We start from the raw sequence: 25,395 nt of genomic DNA on the forward strand, positions 1-25,395 counted from the left end.
CCTATGACTGGCTGGCAACCATTTCAGGGTGTCCCCTGCCCACTGCCCGAGGATAGCTGGGATGGGCTCCAGCACCCCCTCGACCCTACTGGGGATAAGCGGTGCAGATAATGGATGGATGGATGGATAGTTTACTCTGTTAATTAATTGGTTACAGCCAACAGGGCTGAGTTTTTTTTTGCCATTGCACATTGTTTATAGCTATAGCTATAGTTACAGTAGAGTACAGTAATTAATTTTTAGCCATGGGTCCTGCGAAAAGAGGAGAGAAAAAAAGAGCCAGGGCTCCCCCTATGATTAAAAAGAAGCAAAATATTATTGCAAATTATAAGCGGGGGTAAAGTTGCCAATTTTGCCGAAAGTCTGCGACAGTGGCGACAGGTATTACTGTTTTAACAAGCCGGAGGACGGCAATACATTAAGTTATGGAAAAGCTCTCTATAATTTGGTTATGAGAAAAAGCCATAAAATTGGGGATGTGTTTGCCTGCTGGGAAAAACTGCAGGCCTTTATCACAAAAATACATCCAGATAAAGCCAAAAGAGGGTGGTCAATTGAGGTGTTCAATGAAAACTGACTGAAACATTTTAAAAACATTCTGAGATCTAGACAGAAACAACAATCGCTGGATCACTAGTTTATGCGTCCAGCGACAAAAACCAGCACAGAGTGTGGAAAAGCGTGCCAAGTGAATTTAATTGACATTTTACTTTTATCAGTTTCATTTGCTTGTTATTTTGTGTACTGTTCTTGGATAATAAAGCCTTGTGCTGTACAGTAACTTCATCGTTTGTATTTAGCCTTGCACTACGTGGTATATTTATGAACACTGACTGAACATTAGGGCAGTAGCTGTTGATATAATGGAGGTTTGGTTGCATTTGATGACCGTGAAACGGATAAATCCCCTTCTATTTCATTTCAATGGAAAAATTTACAACTGTTTCATTATACAACGTGATTACTGGAACCAATTCAATGTGTAATGTGAGGTACCACTTAAATAATATAGAAGGAAAAAAAACATTGATCGTAATAAAAAAAAACAACAACATGTGTTATCGTTAAATGACTTTGAAAATAAATTTGACAGCTTCATCTAGCCATCTATTATCCGGACCGCTTATCCTCAGTAGGGTCGCGAGGGTGCTGGAGCCCATCTCAGCTGTCCTCAGGCAGTGGGCAGAGGACACCCTCAACTGGTTGTCAGCCAGTCGCAGGCCACACAGAGACAGACAACTCACCCGCTCATTTTACACCAAGGGACAATTTGAGCTGGCCAATTAAACTGACAGGCATGTTTTTGGAATGTGGGAGGAAACCTGAGTGCCTGGTCGTAACCCACGCAAAAACAGGGAAAACATAAAAAATTCGCACAGGAAGGCTTGTAGCTAGTTTTGATACCACTTTTTGACGGCTTCATTAAAAAAATTGAATGACAGCTGAATGATTGTAGAGCTGTATACTTTGACAAGAAGCATTGACTTACCCTCTCCAAAATGATCTCCTCATACTTGTACATGCCATCGCTGCCGTTTACCTGCCAAACACAGAAAAAACAGAAGCTGGTCAGCAAGCTTGCCTTTAATTACAAACTCAAATACGTTTTATCAACAATATATATGGATGATAGTTTTGCTAGCCTTACTATGGAGTGTTGCATTGTGTATTAGCATTTAGCTTATGAATTGGGGTAATTGGGGTGCAAGCTTTCATTATTTTGGTTAGTTTTTCTGTCGATTTAAACTGGATTTTTTTTTTTTTTTTTGTGAAATTCACATCTATCTGACCAAGTGCATCTTCTAATGCTATTGATTTTGTTGTGTTGCTCATACATACAAGCAGTGTTGGGGGTAACACGTTAAAAAGGAACCAGTTCCTAGAAAGTAATTTATTTTCTCTGTAACGAGTAAAGACGCTCCCCTACTTACGACCACTCCACTTACGTAAAACGATTGATACGAACATCTTTTTCAGGGTGTCGAAAAATATCTGGACATTGCTCTAAGTAAGATTTTGTATTGTGTGCACCTTTTTCCAAGTACAGGATAGTTATTGTAGTGCTTCTTTCCGCCGCTACCAGCATGTGGTGGCGCTGTGAGAGGTCACCCAGCATCTACCCCGAAGAAGAAATTTCGGCTTCTACTTCCTAGTTGGTGTGTAAACATAGAGTGCTACGTGTACAGCGCGCTAAGAACTGTGACGTTTTTATTGTTTAATATCTCATCCATCCATTCAATTTGGTTAGTGAAAAGTGTAAAGAAAAGTTGAGTCGTTTCTTTTGAAATGAAAGTGGAATAAATAAGCTTGATGCGGTTGAGAAAATGGTCGGAACGCTTTTTTCGGCCACTTTTCACCACGGAGGAGGACCTCTTGAAGCGCATCTTCCGGAAGTAAGTTAAACTCAACTTTACTTGTGTTTATAGAGCATATTATTTTATGAAATGTTTATTTTTTATATAAGCGTTAAAAATACATTCCATACAAAATATAGCACTGAAGAAACTTACTAACAAATTCAACTTATGAACAATTGTCTGTAAGTAGGGCAGCGTCTGTACTGTAACGCGTTACTAATAAAATTTTCAAACTCAACTGCCGTTGTACCGTACGTTACTCCACAACTATCATGAAATATATTTCCGTCCTTACGTATACTCTTAAACCTTGGCTCATGAAGCATCTTACATATTTTAAACTCCTAACAACATAACACTGATTATAACACTCAAGAGGGGAAGCGCGTTTATATCTACATACAAAACAGAAGTGAATGCAATTTTATAGTAGCGCAGTATAAAGCACAGAGTAGGAGAACGCAGAATTTCTCCCTACTCACATTCTGATACGTGCCACCAGTAGCAAATGGTAGGCAGCATGTGGGGGAAAGGGCGTGGCTTATATAGGAACAACGGAATCAACGAGGTAAAACGTGAGCACAGAATTCACTCTTTAAAAGTAATGAATTTTGGTGTTTTTATTTGTAAAATTATTTTTCCAATACACCAGGCCTGGAGGAAAAAAGATCTGTTCTATTAATTCAGGATAAGTAGTTAGTAATAGGAAAGTAAGACGTGTAAATATGTCTGACTTAATGAAGTACAAAAATCCCTGCACAAATTTACCAAAGTTTGTCATTTCCCTGTCAGAGAACATCGTTTCAAATGACAAAAACATTTTTAAACTTTATTTTACGATGATTTTTCGTAAATTTAGCCGCAATATGACATTATTTATTCTTATTTTTTTTATCATTTTCCTAAAACGTGAAGCACATGTTTTCTGAGTACATTACTTCTCTTTGGGAAATGTGTCGTTTTGATTATGTATTTCAATCCGATCATGTTTCTTTCAGGGTTCGTCATACACCATTTTCAAGGCTAATTTCAAGAACTTGTTAAGTCAATTTCTCAACTTCTCCAGTACCATAAAAGTAGAAATCCAGTGAGAATCGTGTAATTTGCAGAGCCACAAATATATCTGAGGTTTAATCATGCAGTTTTCAATCTTGCAAATGCATTTCTTGGTAAATATGATTTTGAGATCTAGAGTAAATCGAAAAGATATTTGTTTTCGAGACAAATCGCTCCCTACATAAAATTCTCACAATTTCAGTTGCAGGAAGTTCTTCCCATTGAAATTTACCAAGCAGCCTTAGTTTTTTGCATGGACCATAATAAATGTCCATTATTTATACGTAATACTTGCACTAATACACATTTAATAGTGTTTAAGTGTAGTATGCACTTGTCCTTTTAGGTGCGACCCGTAGGGGGTGATGGTGCTTCATAGGACATTGCCAAATGAATTAAGGCCTGTTGCCAATAATCATAACGGAAGAAGAAATGCAACGGCAAAGGCACCAGAGAACAGTGACTGCGTCAATTTTAACTTAACTTTAATTAAAAACATAGCAACAATTTCAAGCATTTTCAAGCACTCAACCCAAAATTCAAGCACCTTGAAAACACATTTAAATGCAAGCATCTTTAAGGATTTCAAGCACCCGTTAACAGTAAGATGATTTGATTAAATTACGACAATAATTTGTCCCTTGAGGTGAATAAAGTACACTTTTGCCAGGGCATAAACTTTTTGGTACTGCTCATGCTTGGACATTACCCAGAAACTGGGAGGAAATGTTAGAGTGGTTTGAATACAAAAGACAAAATGGGTATGGGATGTCTTGTGTGTGTTTTTAAGCTCTCAAGATTGCACAAGCCAAGAAAAATGAGAGGATAACCACTTCCGCAGGTTGCTGTACAAGTTTTCTTCTATTTCGTGGCTTTTTTACAGCAGTTTAGGTGGTCGGCTTTAATGCGGGTTTGTACAGTCATTTGTAACTAGTTACTTACAAAGTAGATAGATAGAGATAGATAGATAGATACTTTATTCAAGTAATGCGCTACTTTAAGGTGACACTAATTTGGGTATTACACAATCATTTTTTTTTAAATTAAGTAATTAGTAATTGTAACTATTATTTTTTCAGTAACGCGCCCAACACTGAGTACAAGAAAAAAATTGTCTGGCTTGAGAAATTATGTCGATAAAATCTTTGCCTTTTTGATGCGAACATAACTACCATTCCTTGATTGGTTGATTTTATTTGTTAAGGTGTTGATGAAAATGTCCAACACGCGAATCAAAAGGAGGGGTTCAAAAGTCAAATGGATCATGGATGCGGATGTCCACATGGCAAACAACCACGCACAGGCACACGTGGAGACAGAGGGCGTGTGAGAGGGGAGGGAGGGAGGAGATACTTACGTAAGGGCCTGCATCTAGTGAGTCTGCGTTGACAATGATGGGGGGAGGGTTGGCCTGTGAATATGAAGAGATACACATTATCTCAGCAGATGACGGCGCATGCACACGCACACAAACGTTATCGCATGGGAGCTGAGTGGAGCCGGCCATTGCCCTCGGGGGGTGCGGGGGATGGCAGGGGGGTGTTAGAGAGGAACCGGGAAGGTGCTGTAAATGAGCATAGGGGGCAAATAGACCACCAAGAGACAAGTTATACTTTTTGAAATATGAAACTTAACTTTTAGTCAAGATTAATCTATAATGTATTGTGAAGTAAAACAATAAAATAATGTTTTGGGTTGAATAATCAGGTACTTTAATCCCTCGCTGTATCGTGGTTTGCTTTTTGCGGTTTGGTGGATTTTTATCGGGCATTGTCTTCCGCATTCCGAATGGCTAAACAGTCGCCCAAACCCTTTTTTGCCCGTCTGCCTGTGCATCAAAAACGTTGCGGTCAAAGTAGTACACGAAGACGAAACCGCTTGACGAAACTGCATTACCTATGCGCAAATCCATTTGCATTTGGAGTTTCTCTTGGGTTTGTCCCCCTTTTTTATGGCCAAATTAAATAACACTTAAAGGCAAATTTTCCAATCTATCCAGTACCCTTAAAAGAGGAAATCCAGTGTGAATTTACCTATAGCCCCGCTGTTTGATGTGACCGAGCGCTGCAAGCAGGAAAAAGAAACAGAAAACTTGACCAAGCCAAATATCCTAAGCCTAAGCCAAATATTAAACCAGCAGCTAAACGGGGCAAAGACAATTTAACTGAGTTTCTGGGGCCTAATCTATTAGAGTTTGCTTTTGTCTCCGTTTGGTTAATGTTGCATCAAACTTTCCAGTTATATTCACCAAGGACAGTACTAGATGACAGCACTTTAGTCTGATGCACCTGTCCTAATGCACATATAGCAGGCGATGACGCTTCACATGACAAAGCCATATAATTTCATCTGTGTCAGCGTCATTTTTAAGCCGACTACCTTACTTTATTGTTCTTTAATTATTCTTTAGTTAATGCATAAAGTCACACTGCCAATAAACACGGTAAGACATTCAAGCGTTTTCAAGCACTTCACCCAAAATTCAATCATTTTCCTGACCATGAAAACACAACATTAAAATACAAGCATTTTCCTGGATTTCAAGCACCCGGACGAACACTGTTCTCTAATAACCATCATGTCAACAAAACCGCTCTGAACCGACAAAAGCACCTAGCGGCTACTCCTAGCCCAATAGGCAGAAGAAGATGCATTCTATGGTTGACGAAGTTGGACTTTTCGACATGCTAAAGGAAGGCAAAAGGATTTTGACGCCACATTTTTGTTTTCCAATAACGTCCACATGATGGCGACTAAACATCACCTAAAAACGCTACAGGTACCTCAAAACAAGGACAAACAGGATCGGAGAGAGCTTCTTCACCAGGGTCATCCCAGCCCAAACGAGTGCACTAAACTGTGAAAACACATCTTGCGACATTTTCTTTTGTTTTTGCTGCTAAATGTTTTTGTACGAAACTGTGAAACGATATACTTAAAATGCATATTGTTATGGTGAACTATCGTTTTACATTGATGAACATTGCACAATTATTATAACTTAGGCTAGTCTTGAAGCACTACATTGTAAAGAATGTTACTGCCTTTCTTCCTGATTTTTTAGTCATGTTTATTTGTATAGCCCTTAATCACAAAGAGTCTCAAAGGGCTGCACAGACCACAGATTAGTGCAAAACACAGACTATTATTACAGCATCCACTGATCTAAAACCTACATGAGGGCAAGGAAAAACTCAAAAACCTCAACATGAGAAAAATAGAGAAATCTTGATAAGGGACCGAACATGAGACAATCCCACATTTAGGATGACCAGGCTGCAATGGATGTTGCATTAACAAAGAACCGCAGGTTCAAGAGCGTCCGCCATTCGGGCCCCAGTGCTGTGGAATGCTCTTTCACCTGAGATTTGATCTGCAACCTCAGTGGAATTGTTTAAATCTAGGGTTAAAACACACTTCTATTCTATAGCATATGAATAACCTATATTTAATGTTGACAATATCTTGTATCCTTTTTTTCTATTTAAAACCTTTTTTAGATGTTTACCCTGGAGTGCCACGCCCAATATTTTTGCATGCAATGTTTACCAACATTGAAATGAATGACAATAAAGACTATTGTTTTCTATTCTATTCTACTCTAACAACAAATAAATGAAAAGGATGGTGTCATGAAATCATTTTCAACCCCGTTTGAAATCAACAGACCATTATAGCAGCAATATTAGTTCTAAAATTATGCTTTGACAGTACATTTTTTTTTGTAAAACAATATTCATGAAGTTCAGTATTTTTATTTGTCGTTTGAAATTTTTCTTTCACGATACATTTTTAAGCCATATTTTGTTTTCTAATAACGTCCACATGATGGCGACAAAAGTGTAAGGTGTTCTGATATCGTTTCCACCCCTTTTTGGAATTTTATAGTGCAATATAGCAGCTTGAATATTTTTTAAATTGTAATTTTACAGTACAGAAGTTATTTACAAAAAAAACATTTATAAAGGACAGTAGTTTCAAACAAATTCTTGACTCTGTACATTGGGTTTGTTCTTTGATTTCAGTATATCATAGAATAATAAATAAATAGATGTTTTCTACTTTACGGATTACGACTAGTGTGGGTCCTTTTAGGAAGGCAACCCCCGAGAAAAATGAGGTGTTACTGTTGACAACATGAATGTAAAAAACTAAAGATAATTATATTTATAGTTCTAATATTTTAATCTTGTACACTTGCAAACAGTAAAATAACCAGTGTTAATTTACCACTCTGTAGATAAGGATTTTTTGTTCACTGAGGGGGTGTTAAAAGTTCACTCTATAAATGTTAAATTGACAGTAATACTAAGTGTCTTAAAATAAATAGGGTTAAACTAACAGTTAAAGAGTAAATATTAACACTACCTCGGTGAACATACGATACTTATCTACAGAATGTTGAATTAACACAAGTAATTGTATTGTTTAGTGCTATTAGAAATAATAGCAAACAAAAAAATACGATATTTTTCGGACTATAGGGCACACTCTTAAATTTATGACAAATATTTGTTTTATAGGTGCACCTTACCTCAGAGTCTGAAAAATACGAAAAATATCTTCCAATGTTTTAAGTGAAATACAAAGTGTCAAGAAAATAAGCGAAGAGTTTTCCACTCCTTATAAAGATTTTCAGCTGATTCCTGGAATATGCTGAGGTGATTTTGACAGATTATGCTTTATCAATTTAATATTATAATATTATAGTCCGTAAAATAGAGGATATAGATTTTGGTATTTAGAGTATGTGTTGGTTTTACATTTATTGTAAATATTGTACTTTAAAATTTTAAAAGAATATTTGACTTCTACAAAATAAGTAATTAATTCACATGAACAGCAAATAAAAATGGTGATGATGATGTGTATATTCCACAATAATATTATCAAATCAAAAAAGAATAAATAATTATATAACAAAATAATAATAATAATGAATTACCTAAATGTGGTGTGCAATGTTCAAGGGTTTACATTTTTATTATGTGCAAATGTATGCCGTTGACAATGCAAAAACCAAAGTAAATGTGGAGTATGTGGATTGAGGTGTCCTTGAAAAGTTTAAAATATATTATTTTATATTTTCTCTATTAAATTTATGTTAAAAATACATAACTGAGTTCAAAGAGCCTTTACATATTTTTTTTACGTCTGCGCCTATCTGCTTTTATCTTACTTTCATCTTCGATGTTCCGACCACACAATTACGCTGGAAGTAAGGTGGTGGAGGGATGGAAAGGGAGAGTAATTTAACGCTCATGCTGGCAGTTTTCTTTTATTCCACGATGAAAAAAGTACAAAAAGGGACAGTTCAAACGCCAACACAAACCCCCCAAAATATGAAAACGGAAGAGTTTATTAGAGCGCATCTAAGCATTTCACATACTTGCACGCACAACAAAAGGAGCTGTAATGAAGATTTCAGCCAGAAGATGGCGTCAGCAAGTAGAATTTTTTCATGTAATGGGCACCACCTTTAACTAAACTCTTTGGAATATTGAAGTCCCATAAATGTAGAGCTGCAACAACAAATCGGGAAAATTGCTTAAAATCAATGATTAAAAGCGCTGGCAACGAATTAGTTTATCGATTCGTTGTGTCGCAAAATTTATGTGTCACTGAGCGAGTCACAGAGCCAGTGACATCACACGCAGTGCACGTTGTTGAGCATAGCAGAGCGAGGTGGAGTGCGAACGAAGGCCTTATTTTCAAAGGCTACGGTCAATTCAACGCATGAAACATGACAGACACGGGGAAAACAGTTTGACAAAGTCCGTAAAAGTGTAGGAGCATTCCGCACTTCACAAAACAAAAAAAGTAATATGCCACGGGAGCACCACGATGGTGAGGCAGTATTCTAGAGAAAACACTGAGTCACCGACGAGGATGAAGGGAGCTGAGAAAAAGCGTAAGCCACTACATTACTTGTTTTTATTCGTTTGTTATTTGCGCTTTTAAGAGAGGAAACGTAATCTTCATCTCTGGAACCTGGCTGATGATAGCGTTTGCATTTTAGCTGATTAATGATTGTGCGAGTGGTTGTGTCTATGTGACAGACGTTTTTTGTTTCAGTTAAATCATCTTAGGCAGTGTTTAATTGTGCTTCATGAAACAAAAAGAAGTGAGTAAGATTGAGCATCAAGTTTTATTTTTTTATTTTATGGCAAAATCAGAGAGATTGAGTAAGGAAACATTAGTCTCTGATCTCTGGCTTGATGTACTAGTGTGTGTATGAGCGAAATACTTTTTATTTCAGTTAAATCTTTATCTTTTTGCTTTCAGATTTAATTTTCCCCTATGTTCTGAAAATGCTGGTCTACTCGTGATCCCAAGAGCCAAGAAGAGATCCGCAGGTTCGAGAGCGTTCTCCATTCCGGCCCCGGTGCTGTGGAATGCTCTTCCCCCTGAGATTCGATTTGCAACATCAGTGAAAATGTTTAAATCTAAGCTTAAAACACACTTATATTCCATAGCATATAATTAACCTATATATTATGTTGACAATATCTGTGCATTACTTGTTATTGCAACATTCGTTGCAGCCTGGTCATCCAGGGAGGCGGATCAACCTCACGTGCGGTCCCTTCTCAAAGTTCCTTCATTTTCCTCATGTTGAGGTTTTTGAGTTTCTCCTTGCCCTCATGTAGGTTTTAGATCAGGGGATGATGTAATAATAGTCTGTGGTTTGCAACAATCTGTGGTCTGTGCAGCCCTTTGAGACTCTTTGTGATTAGACAAAGAAATATGACTTGACTTAAATGAATAAATGAAGTTTATTTGGGCACAGCACAAAAATAGAATCAACCACTAATAAACAAAAGTCAAGTCAAGTCATGTTTATTTGGAGAGCCCTTAATCACAAAGCGTCTCAAAGGGCTGCACAGACCACAAATTATTGCAAACCACAGACTATCATGACACCATCCCCTGATCTAAAACCTACATGAGGGCAAATAATACACATATATTGTCAACATAAAATAGAGGTTATTCATATGCTATAGAATACAAGTGTGTTTTAAGCTTGGATTTAAACATTTCCACTGAGGTTGCAGATCGAATCTCAGTAGGAAGGGCATTCCACAGCACCGGGGCCCGAATAGAGAACGCTCTCGAACCTGCGGATCTCTTCTTGGCTCTTGAGATCACTGGTAGACCAGAACAACAAATTATTTGCACCAAACACACACAGAAAATCAGCCGAACAATACACTATTATCATAAACGTGTGCTCAAAGGAGGTAGGCTTAAGCAGTGTTTAATTGTACTTTATAAAAAAGCTCAACTTGCACAAAATGATGTTAATAAGTTTATGATTAAGCGTCAAGTTTTACTTTTCTCACAAAGTCTGAGTAAATATAGTGTCCTTGAATATTGTGCCATAATATTTATACTATACATTCTTATTTCATTAGAAAACAGCAAACCATGATGAGCTTCATGATGAGAAAGAGACATCATGCACGCCACAGAAAGCAGCTGTCATCACTGAGATCCTCGTTGACATGCACACACTTATGCATTGCAATGCAGAGTTCTCAAAGGAGGAAGAGCGAGTGAGTTAGTGAGCAAAGGTGCTTCAGCTTGTTATTGTTGAAAATCATGTTACTGGTTTTTCAGATTTATAATGATGTCTTGTTCCTAAAGCTCATGTCCCTTAAACAACAAAGATTTCTTTATTTGCACTTTATAAAAACAACGTATATATTTGCAGGTGTATATCATTCATTTGTGTATATTTTGTTATTTATTTGACATTTTTTGTAGAATACTCTGTTTTGTTCCCCAGTCTCTTATTTTTCCACAAAATTTCAATATTTAAATATAGAAGAGGAAATTAATAATGTGTTGTTGTTTTTTTAATCTGATTAAATGACTAATCAAAAAATAATCATCAGATTAATCGATGACTAAAATAATGGATGCAAGAGTTAATTTTTTAACAATAACAAGAAAAAAGTCCGAATTTAAAGAAACACATTATTTGCACAAAAAAATGATTGGAGAGTATATCTTAAAATAAATCCAGGAAATTACCTACACGTATAAACCAAGAAACTTGCCTGCAAGACACCCACTAGACAGGCTGTATAAAAAAAGCAGTTTTCAAAATTACCAATCGATTACCATCACAAGAAAACAAAAGAGAAAAACTCACAAACTAATCTCAGCACGCATAATCTCAACATGCGTTTGTTTAACATTGAGCAAACAAGTCAAGTACCTGGGATTAGCGTGGATTAGCGCCCTCCCTCCGCCTGTTTCGTAGAACGGTCATCCGCTTTTATCTGCCGTCCGCCCCGAGAAAGACCAATACGCTCAATTTGAGATGACGTGAGGTTAAAGCACAAAACCTTAGCGCGCCTTTTTGGCCGACTTTGCTCCAGCGGGGCCGTGCAGGGCCAAATAGCAATTTACAGCATCTGGATAATCTTTTGATGGGAAGTAGGTGAAGGATTATATAGGTCATGTCTATGGCTTCTCGCAGATTGATGGAAATCCAGGTTGCACATGTGCCAGGAGAAACACTCGCTCCGACGACTGTTTTTATATATTTTTTCTCTAAACAATCTGAATAGTTTTTTTTCTGCAGTTTTAAACTGAACATTGAAAAACTGCAACCAAAAAATCTTATTTACTGCACTGAATATTTCAGGCTTCATACATCCTTTTCATGGCCAAATGCAGGCACTTTTTAAGGACTTTCAAAGTTTCCCAACTTCTACAGTACCATTAAAAAAAAGAAAACGGTGTAAATCATGTATTTTACAGTATTTTACAAGTGTATCTGCAATTTACACATGCAATTTTTAATATTGTGTGTGCCTTTATCAAGGGCACAAACCGTAAGAGGCGAAGACGTTTTGTAGGACAATGCCGTACAAACGGATGTGTGCTGGAGGTAATCACGAGGGAAAAAGAAATGCAATGGCAAAGCAAAGCCACCAGAGAGCAGCGACAGCGTCATTTTAAGCAGACTTATTGAGAAACAAGGCAGTCATTTCAAGCATTAACAAGAGATTCAACCAAAATACGAGTAATTTTTAATCCTTTAAACACACAACATTAAAATGCAAGCATTTTCAAAGATGTTCAACACCTGTACAAACTCCTTATATGTTTAAGGACCAAAATCATACGTTGTGAAATATGAACATAAAATGAATAAAATCTGATTTTTACCTTTTATCATACATTTTTTCCTGAATTTTAAAAATAATTAAGTTGTACAAAAACAGACAAGAATTTCGCATGTGAAATAGTAAATAAATATTTCTGTTGTTCTACAGAAAATATCTTTATACAATATTACACTGATACATCGGTACTTGAGTGAGTCTATATTAGAAGAAATTATTCAGATTCAGATTCAGATCTACTTTATTGTCATTCTAAATTGAAAGGAAAAGGAACCGAATTGAAGAAGTAAATTATTGCAAAATACCATAATTGTGTACAAGTGTCTGCTATCAGACAACTTCTCAAAGGTAGAGTAAATGGTTTTAAAATTGTTATGGTTTTATTTTTATTTTGTTTGATATGTACACATTTAAATAATTACTGCTGTTTAGGTTGAATTGTATTACCTTTTTGGGTATATATGGTTTCCTAGGTACATGCTTTATTAACATCTTGCGTAGGAACGTATAAAAATTAAAAGCATTACCTCACATTCGAACAATTCAGTTGTCAAACACCGATTCCAAAAGGATTATAGCACATAGGTATAACTGAACATTTTGAAAACATATTTATGCATGTTTAAAATATAAAGTTTAACGGAACAAACTGTTAACTCCAACTAAATAATTTATTCAACAACATTGGTAGGGTGTGCTTCATTGGCTGAAAATCCTAAAGCGATCTGCTGAAATCCCTATCAGTGTGGATAAGCCTATCTCAGGTCCCGTTCCTTATATGGTTGCAAAGTGCCTTGCCATGATCAAATTTTTTTATATTACAATTTAAAATGTTTTTATTGTATCTTACCGTTGTGTGTGTCTGTGTTGTGTGTGTTTCGGGTTGTTGGGTGGGGATTTTATTGTCTTATTGTACACTGAATGTTTTTATAGAGCACTTTGAGTGTGTATGCCTGAAAAGTGCTTTACAAATAAATTTGATATGATGTGATGCTTCTGCGTGATGCCATTAACTTTTGTCACCAGTAAAAATGATGACGTGTCGACTAAAAATGTGTTAATTTCAACTGAAGGCATAAAAGGATTCGTCCATCGAGCAAATACAGTAACGCTGGAGGCTTTAAACGAAAAAGGAAGCGACAACATGGAAACATCTACAAAATACTGTACACATTCAAGGATATTGTAACATTGAAGCTTGGGTAGCATTGACATGGTAAACGTGCAGCAAATGTGTGGCAGACTCTGGAGACGGTGACGCCACAGACAGAAGCGAATGCGGGGCACGGGCTCCATCCCAATTGTTAAATAATCAATGTGTTACCATGGCGACTGCTGCCTGCACACAGCATCGGCCAGCAGGCCTACTTGTGGCATCCCCCTGCTGCCTGCAGATTCGTCTAACGCGGCGCATCTTTTTGTCTTCCTGCCTTTCCCCTTCACGTAGAAGTTTAGACAAAAAGTATTTCACTAAACCTAAACCGACAATCATGATTTTTATTTCATTATTCCATCCATCTGATGGTCTGGTCCCCCCACATGACGAAATGTTTCCTAGATTTTAAGATTTCCTATGATAGGCATTATATCTAACTTCATATTTGACAACTGGTTAACATCACCCACACTTATAGCAGTTTACTCAAATCAGTCAGGAATATTTTTTCAACTGTTTTAGAGCAATATTTTTTCCCAATTACAAAACATATTCTCAACTATGAGACATATTCTATATTCACACTCTTTATTCCACATTCCTCAACTGACAAACACCAGTTCTACTATTTTTCTAATTCTTTTTTTGTCAAATCTATCACGTTTACCCCATAAAACATTGCTAAATTACTGCAGTAGCTAATCTTGAGATTCTCATTTGTGATGTTTTATCTGATTTAAGCAACTGCAATTTCAAACTGTTCCAATCACTTTCAACATCTTCCACTATTTTAACATCCACTACATCTGTGTTTTAACTTCAAAACGTCTATAATACTGTGCAAAAAATCTTGTTCCATTGCATATAATTCAATGGGGGCGGCAGTACCTCAGGAGGTAGCGCGATCGTTTTAGGATTAAGGGATCCCAGTTCGAATCCCGGCTTGTCCGTGTTACATGTCGAAGTGTCCTTGGGTAAGACATTGAACCCCCAATTACCCCCAATAAGCAGGTTAGCGCCTTACATGGCTGCACAGATCACGGCCGCTATTGGGAAATGTGAAGCACAATCTAAAGCGCTTTGGGAAGTCATTGACTTGAAAAGCGCTATATAAATGCAGATCATTTCATTTCAATTTTAATTTTAATCAGTCTTATTTTGCTGTGCCATTATAGAAAAAGCACAAAATAAACATACCAAAATGAGCATATTATGTGATTTGAACTGAATTTTAAATTCTGCTTACTATGTTATTTTAGTATAAGAATACTTAAAAAAACTCAAAAAAAGAACAGTTATCTGATACTGCGTACAGAGCAAATAATTTTGCTAAAGGATGGGGTGCATCGTTTGAGATTTCCATAAAAAAGTTGAAAGTGAAATGTTTTCTCTAATAAATACGTGTTAACAATGCCCAAATGAGTTTTAAGAGCCCTCATGCTTTGTTTTCTAACGCTCCTATCTGCTTTTATCTTACTTTTAGTAGAGCTGTTAGGGCGACGCACACTAAGTAAGAGGAATTTTGGATGGGGAGATGGAGAGTGTCGTCACGTTCGTCCATACAGATTTGTTTTTGTGTTCATTTGTAAATGGTGAAATTAATAATACGCCTTTTTCAAGTACGGTCCAAACAATAACCCAAACCCCAAGAAAGATGACAGAAGTAAAGTTTTCAAAAGCTTCTAAGAAGAGCATGTACTTGCACGTGCATTATGAATGAGCTGACAAGGCTGCAATGATGACACAATCCAGGAGATGGTCGCAGCGAGTAAAATAGTCCCAAATTTTGTACAGCTCCTTTAACGTAAGTATCATTTTAATATTTTACAAAAAATAGTTTGGAAAATTGCCAACGCATTTTTGAACCGCCAGTGAAACAACAATTCTTAACATCAAAAGATAATTTTCCTAGGTTTTTACAAGTTGACTTCTTGTCCAGTGACTACCGGCATTAAGCGTACTGACCAGCTTTTTCTAAATTTCTATCAGGCTAATAACATTGCAATCATGCCACTCATTAGGTTGATTCAGCGCAATTAAGGAAGAACAACATTGTATTTTTCCACATTTCCAGTAGAAGGTTTTTCAGTTGACCACGTTTCATAAATCAAACATATCGATGGACATTTCAATACTTCAATACATAACACACATTTCCCTTCAGCATACGTTTTTCAGGAATTGCAGTCTAGTTAGTGAAAGTCTTCCTACTCCTTTAACACTTGATGAATGGAAAACAACGGCATTACACACACCGCCTCTCACTTTGGTGCTATGCACTTTAACACACAACTGCAAACAATAAACATATTAAACAAAAAACAGTATAAAATGCATATTATCCTCTGCTTACTTTTCATGGGTACAGTAGAAGGGGAGCAAGGAGCACATTAAGTCTCCAGTATGGCCAAAAATGACAGTCAGAGCCATGCAGACATGTGAGTGACCCGGCCACAAACCTAGAACTCAGCATGAGAGTTGACCAGAAGCGTAGCAGCGATGATGTCATGCGCTACAGAGCCTTGAAAAGTGACAGGCATCTGAAACAACGAATAAATTGACAAAAGCAATAAGATTTACCTCAAGTAAAGATCAGCGTCCTGTTGGTGACCCTCACTTTCTGATAAAAAACCCTATTAGCTCTTAATTTCAAACTGAAGTTTTTAGTTCTTAGTAGTCTTTAGTCCTTAAAGTTGTCAGCTTTGTCTTTCTTCCTCTTCTCCCTCTCTATTTATTGTAATATAAATAAAAGCAAAATAGCCTATTTTTGTCGGCAAGTTGAGTGAGACAAATGGACCCAGGTTAGTTTGGGTTGTTATTTTTTTACAGTATATTTTGAGGTTGTTCTAAACAAATAATATTCTTTTTTCTGGTGCGGGCTTTAAAAAAATGACCCAATTATTCAGGTTTTAAATTGAATTTAAATGATTTGCGGGATTTTTTCAAAAGGCATTTTTCAGTTCGTAACGAAAGGAAGAAATTGGGATTTAAGTTCTTTGTTTTTTTAATATGGTGAATTGGGGTTTTGTACTACTGTTGTTGTTTGTGCACAACAACCTAGGGAACTTTGTCAAATTAACATAAATGGATCAGTCCGCTTATGGTTATATTTACCCCAGCTGAATTTTGACTGTACAGTACAGTACCATATAGTATAGCAGTCCAGCTCAGTTTAAATATGCGGCCGGATCCGGACTTTCTGTTCTCAGGTGGGCCAGATATGTATACAAAATACATTTTAGCAGTGCATGGGCAATAAAACTAGACTATATAAGGTCAACCTTCTCGGCTGGGCCCACTTGTTATGTGGGGTGTGTAGTTTGAGGTGTCCTTAAAAATTTGAAGGTTGAATATTTTCTCTATTATGTATTGAAAACCAAACTGAGTTCATAAAGTCCTTACGCTTTATTTTCCATCGTGCCCATCTGCTTTGATCTTACATTTATTAGGCCTGTTTGGGGGTGTAACAAACACCCCAAAAAGGCGAAAAAGGAAAAAAAAATATTCGAGCACGTCCAAGAAAATCCATGTACCGTATTACCGCACTATAGGGCTCACCGGGTTATAGGGCGCACCCCCCAAAAAATAGTTTTTGGTCCTATATCTTCCATAGATAAGGCGCACCGGATTATAAGGCGCTACAATGGGAACGTCGACAAAACAGTCAGATGACTCAGTCCAACTGATTACTCCCTTAACATTCCCAAAGCTTGCAAAGAAGCAAATGCGTGTCGTAGACACGTGCGGATGCGGTGTCCGTACGATGTCACTCAAATGCATCATTTCAAATATCATTCGGAAGGTTAAAGTCTTGGGATTCAAGAAATCCCAAACATTTCTAAATTTCTATTTTCTTTTTCGCTCGCAACTTTACTGTGCATATGACAATAAACACTTGGAATTGAGTTTAATTCACTCAACTCATCACAGCAACATCAAGATCGTTCTAAAACAAGATACCGGGAAAATATAAAGCCGCATAGCTCACCTAAGTTCTCACGTTCAATAATGATACGCAATCATGGTCTTCTTACAACCGTGAGTGAAGTAAATCCAGGAGAGTAAATTATTTGCAAATACAGACTAATAAAACATGTTTCTTTATGGTGTACTTTAGCAAGCTTGCTACGCCATTGCTAAACTCGGCCAATTGCAGGGTTTGTTTTGGCCATCTAGCCAATCCGAGGCTCCGAATAACTTCAGCCGATAGCGATCGATTTAACGGATGATTGACACATCTTTTTCGGCCAATTGCAGGGTTTGTTTAGGCCCTCTAGCCAATCCGAGGCTCTGAATAACTTCAGCCAATAGCGATCGATTCAACGGATGATTGACACATCTTTTTCGGCCAATTGCAGGGTTTGTTTTGGCCCTCTAGCCAGTCCGAGGCTCTGAATAACTTCAGCCAATAGCGATCGATTCAACGGATGATTGATACATCTTTTTCGGCCAATTGCAGGGTTTGTTTTGGCGCTCTAGCCAATCCGAGGCTCCGAGTAACTTCAGCCAATAGTGATTGATTCAAATGATGTTTGACACATTGGTTAGCCAATGAAACGCCGGTATATAAATCCCAGCATACACCGCGGACTACTCCACGTTCGGGGGAAAATCGAGTCGGCGGCTGTTGCGTAAGTTGCGAGACCTTGTGATTCAATGTTGATCCATAAATAAGACGCACTGTATTATAAGGCGCATGGTCAGCTTTTGAAAAAAATTAAGACTTTTAGGTGCGCCTTATAGTGCGGAAAATACGGTACTTGCATGTGTTGCTCTACTTTCATCTTCTGGCTTCAAGTCATGATTGAAGCCTTAAGTTTTTCAATGCCGTACCCCACCTTTAAGCTGAGAGTGTATCCTTATCTGCCCTACAGCGTTCAGAGGAAGCGTTTAGATTAAATATAGAAATCATAACTTTTGATAGAAAAGAGCTAGGGCCTCGCCTCTTTTTTTTTTTTTTACATTCTTCAAAATTTATGGCAGGCCGCATTAAATCAACCAAAGATGCGTGTCCGGCCTGCAGCCTGTATGTGTGACCTGCATGACTTAATCGAATAACTATCAGTCCGGGGACCATCCTTGCCTCTTTTTCATTGTCTGCAGGTGTTCAGCTACAGTAAAATACAGTGTGTGCAGTGGCTGGGGACACTGATATATGACAGTACATAGTCAGCATTGCCTGTTCTGTGGAGCTGGCCGCCGTTGGCCCTTTGTACGCCACGCTGCAGTCTAATCAATAGCAGCTCAATTAGCATTCGGCCAACATCTCATTCGCGGCATGGTGAAGCAAGGTGGCAGCGGCGGACAGTGCCGTGCCATTGGACTGATGGATGAACGACGCTGTGTCGGTTGTAAAGAACAAAAGGAAAGCTAATGAGAAGAAATGTAGAGAATCTCTTAAGCACGAAGGTCAGCGTCTCCTTTGCTGTCTTTGCTGCCGCTTGTCATCCGTTTATTTATTCCGATAACCATCAAAAATAAAATCACTTACCAGACGTGTAAAACTGCTCCTTTAAAGCTCAAAGGTTTTTCAATAAGATGACCGCCATAGTGAAAGTGATACAAAACGTCATTGAGCACGCCCACACTGGGCTCAATTAATTAAAGAGTCCGTCACAGCTGTTGGCAAGCCACACTCATCATCATGCGTGTTGCAAACGCTTCAAAAATGTCACCTTCAAGGGAAAAGCAGGAGGCAAAATAGAAAAATCGACAGCAGAAATGTGCAATGCCACTTTTTTTCAGACCAATATTAGTACACAATACTGCTCAAGTTGCGTACTCACCAGTCCTAAGAAGCAGTGCCAAGGCTCAATTGTGTTTGTCGTGTAGATGGTTCCTAATCACATAATCTATATCCAGGCAACGCGAGTGGAGGCTATTTTACGACAATAATGCTGTGGAATTATGCTCTTTTATGTCTGAAATATCTGATTTTACAAAGAGTACAAAGCAGATAATTTGACTGTTGAAATTGAGTAAAAAGTTAAAAACAAATTCTAAGGCTATATAATTACAATATGTAAATAAATAAGCATTTCTGTTTTTGACTTAAGCGAGGAAAATTGCCCCGCGACCCTACTGAGGATAAGCGGTACAGATAATGGATGGATGGATGAATAAAATCGGAGAAAAGTAAGCATAGTTGGTTGCTAGCCTCAGGTTGCTGGCACTTGGCAGGAAAAACAAATGTTTGGACTGAGAAGTTACATTAAGTTACCGGTTTACCAAAAAGGCAGTCACCAAGAAATACGACCAAATTTTTCTATGATTCATTCTAAAATGACTGTGCTCCTGATCAACTACAGTTTACGAAATGTTAAGAACCGATGCCTTACACCTTACACTTTTATCTGAACAGCTAACAACATAACAGAGTAGACCTATAATAACATCTATCCGCGTATGTTGGACCATTCCCATGTGGCCGGTTCTTGACGTCACACGAAAACTATATACAAGATTTCCAAAAAAACAATAAGAGCTCATTTTGAAGACATTCATAATGCACTCGAAGCAGATATGTGAAACACTACCATAACCCAGCCGCCTCATCCTCCTTGGATCTGTTTGTTGGACTGCAAGTACCGCCCCAGTAAAGCGCTGCCGATCAGTCAGTGTTGTGCGGCCATGACTGTGAGTCACAAAAAAGTCAGTGCGTCAACGCGGCGAGACGCCAATGACATCATGCTAGTCCGCCAGCTCCGTGTCGGCACCACGAGAGGTCATGAAAGGCCTGCCGGCGAGGCAAGCACCCGGCTCCAGTCGAGTCCCATAAAATTACTACGGTTGGGATTGATTTGCCACTTTGAACAAACAGAAGCTTGAAATGGAAGTATAGAACTACCCTATTTATTTGTGAACGCGCACTCCTGTATAACGTGCACTTATCTTTTTTTTTATTATAACAAATTGGTGTAAAATTTTATTTCATTTTCCTGGCTCAAACTAAAATGTACACTATTTAGTGTCCTTCAGAGTCCGATTCATCATCAGAGACACCCAAGAGTTGGTTCCTTTATCGTTTTTTTTGTTTTATTCATCTTTCAGAATTACTTTGTTTTCTCCATTCGCTGACATTATTCTCTGGCACAGTGATTTTTTGGCTCTCTGCTCGATTTTCATGAATTTCAGCATGATCAGCATTTTTGAGCTTGAAAGAGGCATCATATGCAGATTCCTTCCTCTGCCGAAGTTACAATTTGACTATAACTTTAGATATTGGTAATTGGGCAAGACAGCGATGCTTAACTCATGTTTCAGTGTGAGAGAGGCAAGCAAAGTAATGAAGAGGCACATCACCTCTGCGCACAAGCCATCGAGAATTACCGTTTTTATTATAAAACGTCCGAGCAAGTAGTCTGGATATTGTTACTATAAATTGACTTATTTTGTCGGTCTAGAAATGTGGTTGCATTCAATATTTTGCGAGTGCGGTCAGCGATATTTCTGACTAATCAATTATTGCACAAATGCGGTAATATTCTACAGTAAGTCACCAATGTTATTTTTTGATACTATATTGTCATGTCAGTCATTGTTTCACGTCATTGCAATAGCCAAAATAGTAAATTGAGGAAAATATGTTTTGTCCGTAAGTCTTTTTTTTTCATTATAGTATTGGATTTACAATATGAAATTTTCAAAGGCTTCTGCCCTTTTCTTAGAGCTCTTTTTGTGTACCAAATTCTGTGCACTATACGGTGCACCAGATTATAAGGCTCACCTCCAAAAAATAGTATTTTCTCATAAATTTCCCAGACATAAGGTGAACCAGACAATAAGGCGTCAAAAACGTCAAAAACAGTCGGATAGGTCAATCTTTATCAACCTCTTAACAACGGGCCGTCGAACTGTTGAGAAGCAAATACGTGTCTCAGATACGTACAGACTGTACGATGTCACCAGTCACTGAAATATGTCATGCCACGAATCATTGGAAAGCTTAAACTGTTGGGATTCAAGATATGCTGAACATTTATAAATACTCAGAAATATCACAATCAGTCAAAAACAAGATATCCGAAAAATACAAAGCCGGTGTAACCCACCAAAGATGTCGTCTTGCAGCCATCACATTCAATGACAATACACAATCATGGTCTCCTTACATCCGTGAGTGTTGTGAATCTTACAGTTGAAATTATTTACGTACTCCAAACCATGCGATAATGCGGACAAATAAAAGCAAAATCCACCAAAAAGCATCTCTGTATCTATGGACGTTGCCTATTGCTAGCTGTCATTTGAGCCCCATAGTTCCCATTTACAAACAAAGTGACAAGTAAAACCTTTTTCAGCCAAATGCAGGTTTTGTTTTACCAGGCTTTGGCCCATACGAGCCTGTAAATGCTCCTTCACATTTAAATAACATTAGCCAATAGTGACCAATTGAAATTATGATTGATACAATGGTTAGGAAATGAAACCACGCTCACTATTTCTTCGACAAGGGAAAAACCGAGTGGGCGGATGCTTACAGTAGTTGCGAGACCTGTTGCGACTCAGTATTGAACCACATATAAGGCGCATCGTAATATAAGGCGCATGGTCAGCATTTGAAAAAAATTGAAAGCTTTAAGGAGTGACTTGTGTTTGTTGCATACAAGCCTGAACTCTGTTAGCCTAATGCAAACATATAGACATGTGTGAATACTGAAGGATACTTGAAAGCCAAGTCAACAGGCCCAATTGCGTTTATTTATTTTAATACAAATAAAGTGTCCATGTTCTATCTACACCAGTGACCTATCAGGAGGTCTAAAAAGACAAAAAACAAATATATATTCTTGAAATGGACATACAAGTAACAGTGTTGGTTCAATAAGTTTTGTTAAGCAACTGTTTAATAAATCCCTTTGTAATGATGTATACAAGTTTGACGCAAAATGAAAGAAAGTGAAAATATCTTCACCATTTCCTCTAAATCAAACGCCATCTTTCTTCACAGTCTGTACTCATGATTATTACTGACTGATGAGATTTACTGACGAGCACATGCACAGCTTAGATTTGGCTGATTACATAATTGGGTATTTAAATGGTGAATATTTATCCGCACGACGGCCCATATTGAGTCTAAAAGTGGGTTGATCGGGATCTGCGTGGTTTCAGCGTGCCGAGGAGGGACAATAAAGCTCTATATAATGAATGGGAGGGCCACTGTGCTTCATCAGGATGTTCAGTTTCCATTTGCTAGGACTTTTGACCGAATGAAGCGTCATAAATGTGGACCAATTTCCCAGCATATCCTATTATCGGCTTTGATATGTACACCAAGTAACAACGGACCATATTGAGTATTGTGTGGCTACGAACAAATATTTGTTTTAATGATGCTCTTTTTTCATGAGTTCAAAGTTTTCTATGTTTTTAATACTGTGAAAATTAACGTAAAATTTCAAAATATTTCCTCCGATGTCCTGCAGCCTATGTAAGAAATTCAAAAATATATAGGCTGGGGCAGCACGGCAGCGCAGTAGTTAGTGTCTGTGCCGCACAGTTGAGGTCATGTGATCAAACCTTCCTGTGTGGAGTTTGCATGTTCTCCCCGTGCTTGTGTGGGTTTCCTCCGGGCACTCCGATTCCTTCCCACATTCCAAAAACATGCATGTCAGGTTAATTGGCCGGTCCAAATTGTCCTGAGGTGTGGATGAGCGTGTGAGTTATTCACTCCTGTGTGGCCTTTAACTGGCTGGCATCCAGTTCAGGGTGTCCCCTGCCCACTGCCCGAAGATAGCTGGGATGGGCTCCAGAACCCCCACAACCTTACTGAGGATAAGCGGTGCAGATAATATCGTCCTTCCGTGCTTAATATTACGACACACAATTGTGGAATATACCACAAAAAAGGGACGAATGAATGAGTCTGCCATTTTCATCAAATAAGCTAAAGACAGTAAGCACAAGACACTTTAGATTGGAAGTTTCTTTTCTATCCGTAAAAAAACAAACTGAGTCGTGAACGGGGGACAAGAAAGGCAATAACATTGCAGAATCCACGACCAGACAGACACTGGTGTAATCATGCACGGTATTAAACCGGGATTGCCTTCACTTTCCAAACAACAGTATTGAGGGTTGTTTTTTTTCCTTTACAGATTATTTTGAACTATGAAAAGTGTGCACACAGCAAAGTCTCGCTGAAGTATACGTTTTGTTATTGACGTTATCTACATATCACACATTTTAAGTATTTTTTTTTTCGGTAATACGTTTACTCTTTCTTTAACATTGGACACCTGCAAAGAAGTTTGCATAGAAAGCCAGTTCACAATTTTGACATTTATATCTCACTATTTTCATTATTTAGACTATTATGTATAAGTGTCACTCTTTGATTTCCACACTCTTTAGGATAAATCTACTTTTGTAACCTAGGAGATTTACACTCATCTCCTGTTCTCCTTACATGTTCAAAATTGATTGGTGTCTTCTCTCCTTATTTTAAGTGTCTACTAAGCTATAAACTTATAAATGGGCTTTTATAGTGCTTTTATAATACTTTGTTGTTATTAAAGAACAGACAAAACATGTACATTTTACTGAAGTTTTCTTTGGGGGTTTATACTATGAGTGAGAAATCAGTTAGTGGACAATTTAAAAAAAATAATTGTGGATTTTCACTTAATTTATGAAATTCATTTAAACACGCACACAACAAACATTAGTTTACTGCAATCTGCATGTTCTCCTAAATTGTACACACAACAAAAACTACAAGAGAAACTATGTGTTTTGTTCTAAAAGCACACACAACTATACCAAAGTACATCTGTGGTGAAGTGTGATACCCCAGCATGCATATGAAATAACTTGTACAAATCACACTGAGAGCAAGTGTGTTGCCGCTGCGGCCAATTCTGCTCCGAATCAAGAACGAACATGAAAGATTTAGGAGGGGGACAAGGACTATGAGGGCACCAAGAGACAGGCTGAGGATGACAGAAAGGAAGGATGCTGAAACATATGCGTACCCACACACACACACACACACACACACACACACACACACACACATACACACACACACACACACACACACACACACACACACACACACACAAGGGGGCAGACCAAATGGCTGAAGGACTGTTGGATAATGCATTACGAAGAGATGGCACTCAAACAGCTACACCAAATGTCCTCTTTCTGAAACACACACACATTCGCACACGAACATTGACCAATTTACAAATATTGCCCCAGCAAAAAGTACAATACTTTACGTGGTGGTTCATGCCAAGCCAAAGTTCTTGAATAACAATAGTACACTAGAAATGCTGCATTGAATTAAAGATGTATGTACGAGTTCAAGACAAATGGTGAAATGTGTGTCATGTACTTTACACTCGCAGCAATACATGAATAATACAGTGGGGAAATTGCATACAAAGGTTTTCATGTTCCCAAGTCGGCTCCGCTTGCTCATATATGGTCAGAGTCAGGAGTCAAGTCATATCTTTCAGATGAATGGACAGATGAATGGATAAACGATGGATTAAAAGCTCACTCAGCTAGTTCTGCTTCAAATCCAATTTATAAAAAACAATTCACATTGAAGGCTATTTCCAACCTTACCAGAAAAATAATGCAGAATATGGGAGAATGATGACGCAAGTGCACACATTTATGTGACGGTGCCCTAAAAGCCCTTTCAATTGCCTCATTTTCCTTGTCACAG

General features: G+C 37.9%; 1 protein-coding gene across 10 annotated transcripts in view; it reads right to left on the bottom strand.

The window, feature by feature from the left end:
- dlg3 (discs, large homolog 3 (Drosophila)) overlaps nucleotides 1–25,395 on the bottom strand; it is a 101,732-nt gene that overhangs the window by 64,421 nt on the left and 11,916 nt on the right. For 7 of the 10 annotated variants that reach the window (XM_088344707.1, XM_088344705.1, XM_088344708.1 and 4 more), the window contains exons 2-3: nucleotides 4,771–4,824; nucleotides 1,490–1,540 (exon numbers count right to left, since the gene is read on the bottom strand). In XM_088344707.1, the coding sequence (XP_088200833.1) occupies nucleotides 1,490–1,540; nucleotides 4,771–4,824 (105 nt within the window). The remainder of the gene's footprint in view (nucleotides 1–1,489; nucleotides 1,541–4,770; nucleotides 4,825–25,395) is intronic. The other 3 variants (XM_088344710.1, XM_088344706.1, XM_088344702.1) reach the window with 1 other exon arrangement.

Source organism: Urocampus carinirostris, chromosome 9, assembly GCF_059441175.1.
Source record: "Urocampus carinirostris isolate Australia breed hairy pipefish chromosome 9, RoL_Ucar_1.0, whole genome shotgun sequence".
Classification (NCBI taxonomy): Eukaryota; Metazoa; Chordata; class Actinopteri; order Syngnathiformes; family Syngnathidae; genus Urocampus; species Urocampus carinirostris.